General features: G+C 36.0%; 1 protein-coding gene across 1 annotated transcript; it reads right to left on the bottom strand.

Annotated features, from left to right (window-relative positions):
- Positions 1-1923: 1923 nt before the first annotated feature.
- LOC108372573 (uncharacterized) lies at positions 1924-6065 on the bottom strand. Its single transcript, XM_017628299.1, has 7 exons — positions 5885-6065; positions 3164-3316; positions 2943-3078; positions 2759-2886; positions 2411-2698; positions 2115-2342; positions 1924-2043 (listed from the first exon to the last, which is right to left on the bottom strand). Exons 1-7 carry the CDS (start codon positions 6063-6065, stop codon positions 1925-1927), a joined length of 1233 nt encoding a protein of 410 aa, XP_017483788.1. The 3' UTR covers position 1924.
- Between the last annotated feature and the right edge of the window lie 254 nt (positions 6066-6319).

Here is a 6319-nt window from a genome sequence, read left to right as displayed (position 1 = left end):
TAAAGTTTGAAATTTTGCATATTGAAATATTTGATCCGCGGAGCGCTGAATTTTACAAATGGAACGATAATAACTTAGCATGTAAACGTACAGCGTAACACGAAAGTGCCTACTCAGAATATCCCTTTTGGTGTAAATTGAGGAAAGCTGGAAAGCGCTTTTGTGGAGCAAACGGAACGGCAGTTAACGATACTTGCGAAAAGCTTATTTCTTTTACTTAGTTAATACAAAGTATATACAAAATGTATTGTAGTCAAACAACGATATTTTATTATTAGACCTTATCGATTATAAACTTTCTCACATCTCTTCTTATTTTTGTAAAATTATTAATTCTAATTTCTTTCTTTATTTTATTGTGTACACTCGCATGTTAGTTGTTATATTTAAATTAACGAATTTCCCAATCTTATGGGTTCACTTAGTTGGAGCATGGAAAGATGGATTTAGATTAAAATTCTTTAGTTTTTTTTGTTTCAATTTTGATTTGGTTAAGTAATGTATTCACTCTCTTGTTATCGCGCTTCAATTAACTGAAATTATATAATATTTATATTGGACATGATCTGAAAATTTTGGTGAAAATCTTAAAACTAAAAATGCGTAAAACAAATAAAGAAAAATAAAAAAAAAATGGAAAATATTTATATGAAAAAAGTTTTAAAACAAAAGTTTGCAGTATGTGCTTTTAATTTATTATTTTGTATTAAGCGTACTTCAATTGCAATTCTAATGACGAATTAGTTAAAAAAAACCGTAATTTTAATAAAAAAAAATCAGAAAAAATTGTTGAATTAAAATACCAAAATATATGTTTTCGTTTTTATAAAAGAATGAACTTATATTAATGTTAGTGTTAGGCTGTGCTTCTCCTCCGATTTGTGGTGTGCGCCTGGTCTTTAAATTTTTGTAAGGTATACCTTCTTGAATACAGTTAAAGTACAGTTCCGCAAGCATAGTATCTGTCTTACTAATCCCTCGTAGGTGTAAACAAATAATTCTTATCGTTGTCAAAATAGTAACCGGCATTATCCTCCTTTCCGATATCATTATATCTATTACGATTTCATTGCATAAATTCGGATAATAATTGTTATCGTCAAGCTCAATTAACAGTACATGCACTTGCTGTTTCGATGGGATCGGAACGAATGAAGATAATAGTTCATTGGAATGGCTCGGGGTTTATCCAACGAAAAGTTGACATTCCGGCGATCTAGCCCTGGTTAGATAGGATAAGCGTTTTATAACTTTTTGCTTGTCCTCTCCTTCGATTTTCTTATTGTTAGCTGCAATTATGCTACAAAAAATTTACACTTTCGTCCACATACAAGAGCTCTGAGTGGCGAGACAAAACAACTGTGGGCTCAAGACGCTATGGTGGTGGTGTAGTACATTGTAGTCTAACTCATCAGGAATCAATCTCAGAAAAATGTTCTCAAGTAAAGCATTAAAAATCCGGATGATGTTTGCAGAGGATGTTTCATGGACTGATACCTAGGCGTATACTCTGGTCCTTCTTCTAAACAACTTTGTGGGAAAATCAAAAATGAGGAGTCCAGGAGAGTCAGTAGACTTCTTCACTAGGTAAAGGGCTAGCTGGTATAAATATTTGCACTTAGGTCAGGAATATTTGCTCTTGCAGTAGGACAATGAGCCTTTCATTGGCGTGTGAAGGTCAGCAGCCATTTCGTTCCTAAATTCAATACTAGCGAAATCAAGAACATGTCAGATCGACAAACGATGAATAAGCTTTCCTTATCACGTTTTAGTTTTCTTAGCGTAATCCCGAATATTCAAACTATCCCTTATATGCCCTCACTAGCTCTTCATTACATGGAATATTTTTCTTAAATTTATTCAGCAATACAAAACAACTTAAATACGTAGGATACAAATAACACAAACATTCCCAAACTAAACCCTAAAACCCATTTGTGCACGGCTGCTGCACGAAATCCAAACAAAAGCCCCGATTGTCCACATCCGTTGGCGCCTCTACCCCATCCGTATGGAAATACAAACGAAATGGACGTACGCTCGCTAAATTAAAGTAAATGAAAGTACTTAATCACAATCCAATCCAAAAGACCACTCCGCAGCAGCTCACTTACATTGCACAGTTCGTTGAATGGTGCCCACTTCGGCGCTAAAGGTGCCGCCACACACGCGATCTTCACAAGCGGCCAACTGCGGTATGCGATCCACCGAGCGCATACAACCGATCAACAGCCAATCGTTGATGCAGGTATTCTGTGTCACTTGCGTGCCGCCACCCACCATGGAGCCGGTGGGATTGTTCGAGTTGCCGGAGATGGTGAATGAACGCGAGCGATTGTTCTCTTAAAGGGGGAAGAAAATAAAAACTTCCGTCTTAACCAGCAACTCCATTTCAGAGGCGCGCACTCACCAGTATCGGGACAAGCGTTGTATTGTATGCTGCAAAAGTTGCGCTCTGCGCGTATGCAAATACTGTAGTCCTGATTGGAGAGCTGTCGCCCAGTTACGGTGTTGAAGTTGAAACTGCGCACACGCCCACTAATGCCGGTGAAGTATTGCAAGCAGCCATGATCGGCGCGACTCAAACTACCGCAATGGATTTGGGTCACACGAATGCGCCAAAGACGCGAAAATGTGCCACTCGTAATGACGGAGAGCACTATGGCGTTACTCTGTCCCAGCCCTGCGTCTATATACACTACGAAAAAGTATCATTTTGTTTTTATTGATTCTAAACGCATAAAGGCTCAAAACTTACTATGGTCGCCAGCTGAAGAGCCACAAATTGTAGGAATTGGACTGCCGCCAGAGATAAGCAGTTGATCCTGATTGCAGACGTGATTCAGTGACTCGGGTGGCGCAACAGAGAACATATCCAAATCGAGTCTGGAAAGAAGACAAAGCTTAAGAGAATGAATTTTCGTTGTAAAATCACTACCAACCTCAGCTGGCAAACATCTGGATGTATCTTTTGCACTGTCACCTGACAGCTTCCAGTGCCATCATACACATCCGGATGATTTGGATTGACAAAGTAGGTGGAGTTCTGACGTATAATGCCGCCGCATGTTTGTAGAACTAAAATCATAGAAAACACATTTTATGCTTAAAATAATAGTACAAGTACAATTTTGCGCTTATTGTTAATAAATTTCTTATTTACAAACACAGCACAGCCCATAGCCACCAGCGCAAGGTCCTGCTGGTATTCCTGAGCGCAGCACGCAATCCTTGCTTGGTATACAGGTGCCATGCTCCCCAGATGAAGCCGTACAGCTGCCCGGGCCAATAGGAGCCATGCTAAAAATCGGTAGAACTGCAAAATTAAAGAAAATTTATAATGAATTTAGTAACATTTATTTTGTAAAATTTTGAAAGCGTAGGAGCTAATCATTTGATCAAAACAGAATTAATTAATTTTTTATATGCTTCTTGTCGAAACTAACACAAACAAAGCTTGTAAAAAAATTTACCCGGAAAACCAGGGCTTCGGAGCAAAGGGTTTTTTCATCACTCCGCTCCAGCTCCCAATAAAAATTTGTATTTATTTTTTTACTTATTGTTCGCTAACCGCCAAAAAAATTAACCGAATTTTTTTATTGTTATTATTTTTTTGTCGCTTACGTTTTTTTCGCGGTTAGGGCTATTAACCCAGCTAGCAAAAAACCCGAAAATATATTCGAAAAAAGCAAAAAAAAAGTTGATGAAATGCGGATTTTTATCCATTTAGCGATTCCATTTTCGAATACTTTGGCGTTTTACAGACAAGCACCAAAAATTGTTTCGAAACGGATACGTTTTTGACTGTTTTTCTGAAATTTAAATTTTTTGTTCAATAACCTTTCCTTCTGCACTTCACAGATGTTCAAAAAAAAAATGAAATAAAGCAGCGCCTGAGTTCATTCGCACCCGACACCTTCTGAAAGCTATCAGATACTAGCAGCTTGAACAAATAAAATACAATCATTTTGGAACGTTTTCCGGATACGAAAATGAATGAAAATTTAAGTACTCATTTTACTCAACTTCGGTGTAAAAAAAAAAATTCTTAACTCAAATTATTGTAGAGTGCACCCCATAACATTATACTTAAATATTGCGCAATACTCATAGCTACCATTGTGATTTTTTCCAATTTTTTTTTGAAATGGCATATTTAAAAAAACTAATTTTTTTTATCAAAAAATTTGTATGTGGAAAATTTTTCAAGAGAAAAATTAAAAACTATTTTTTTTTCGTAGGGAATATTGATGTGTGTATGTGTGATTTTATCGATAAAAACGTTTTAATTGCGTATGCATGTTCACTTTGAGCAAATTGTGAGCACTGGTTGGGGAAATCTTCGGTAGATTGGGCAAATCGCTAATTGGGCCCCAATTGGGCCAAAATTAGAGCCCACTTGGGAAAAACTTTTGGCTCTGATCGGGCAACCTGAAAAAATTTCCAGCAAGGAAACTTTATCATAAGACTGCGTTTATACACGAAAACTTTTGTCGCCGCAATTTTTCACATTCCCTTTTGGTGTTGCTCGTTTCATTTACACACGGCGATTTGTGTGTATGCAATTGTTGTTGTCAGCTGTGAACAGCTTTTCAATTTACACAGACGAACGAGAGCACAAAGCTTGTTGCCGGAACACGAGCAACTCGGTGCCCATCTCCTTTCCTCGTCACGCTCTCTCCAACGAACGTCGAGATGCGGCAACAAAAATCGCCGTGTGTAAATGAGCACTAATGGGCAACTATTTTTGCGTCCTCAACTGGCACGAAAATCTGCTAGCATGATATAAGTGCATTTTCAGAAAAAAAAATCATAACTCGAAAACGACGAATTTAAGCATATTGCTACTCGTACTGAAAATAGTTTATACTATTCCCTTATAGACAAAAAAGTTTGAGAGAAAAAAAAGATGTGGCAATTTGAAAAAAATCAATTTGAAAAAAAAATTTTTTGTTTATAAACAATAATTAATTATTAATAAACAATTACTGATGTTTAGTTCACTAGATCGATTCAGTAGATCAATATCTGCAATTTAAAAAAAAATCGTTAAAATCCTTGCTTTTTTGCGGCAGTTATAAGCGATTTCATCAAAAGTTGCTATTAAGAGAGGAAAAAAGAAGCGTTCGTATTCAAAAAGAAAAAAATTCATTATTCGAAAAATTCGCATTTCTGAGCAAAAAGAAAAAATACGTGTATCCTTAAATTGTTCAAGGAAAAATCCCTGTGAGTTTTATCGCAAACTTAAATTCACTTTCCCCCGGCCTGGGTGATTTGAGATGGAATGATGATGATATATGTATGTACATATGTACTATGCAGTATTTACTCCTTTGGGGTATCGTCTTTATATTTACAAAAATGCTTTTTTGCCCACTTTGGCACTCCGAACTGAAAAAAAGAGCCAAAATGTAACGATTTCACTAATGGAATCACTTCGTAATTTTAATGCAGAAATTCTTTTGTGTTTTAACGATAACTTTGAACTATTTTATTTTCATTAGATTAGATCAACTTAACTCCGCTCGAAGTACACATACTTGTATATATAAAAAGGTTTTTACGAGTAGCGTAACAAAATTAGAACAGTATTGACGTGAGTGGTCTTTGAGCAATTTTCCGCACCATTTTCTTATTTTTAAGAGGTTGCATTAAATTCATTTGAGAAGTGTTGAACTTTATAGATAGTGTAGGGAAACATTATTTTATATTTTTAAAATTATAATTATTCATTTATCACATGTTTCAATTCCATTTCGAACTATGTAATTCCTTTTTTCTACAACAAATTTCTCTTCAAATATTAAACCACAAAACACAGATATTGTTTTAATTTTGTGTTTGTATTTAATTATGCTAATAATCTAATATATCACCAACATACACCTTGAATCGCGTGAAGCAATGGAAGGCAACCATTTGCTGCCGAATAAAATGTCCTTCCACGAACTTCGCTGTGCAACTTTGCACAAACTGGGAGATAGACCAAATGCCAACGAAATGAATATACCAAACGCGATCTTTATGCTGCTTGTATACTTGAATGTAATATTTTGTTTAAACATTTTATTTTTTAAATATTTTCTTAAGTTTTTTAAGGGATAATCCTCTTCGAGTGGCAACCGGAGACGCACTGACGCGCAAGCGTGGCTATGTGCGCAATTTATGTGCCACACACTTTGCTGCCAAGCCCAACAGTTAGTAGTGGGTGCAAGAAAAACAGTTTAATGACCGTCAACAGTGTTGATTATATGAATTTTATAATTGCAGAAAATGCAGAGAGTGAAAGAAAAAACACAAAAAAAAGTTGGTGGGGTGG

This window comes from Rhagoletis zephyria, unplaced genomic scaffold (assembly GCF_001687245.7).
Source record: "Rhagoletis zephyria isolate East Lansing unplaced genomic scaffold, Rhagoletis_zephyria_1.1 Rzeph_scaffold_05878, whole genome shotgun sequence".
Classification (NCBI taxonomy): domain Eukaryota; kingdom Metazoa; phylum Arthropoda; class Insecta; order Diptera; family Tephritidae; genus Rhagoletis; species Rhagoletis zephyria.
Note: the sequence above shows the minus strand (reverse complement) of the source record. Positions and strands in the feature narration are given on the sequence as shown.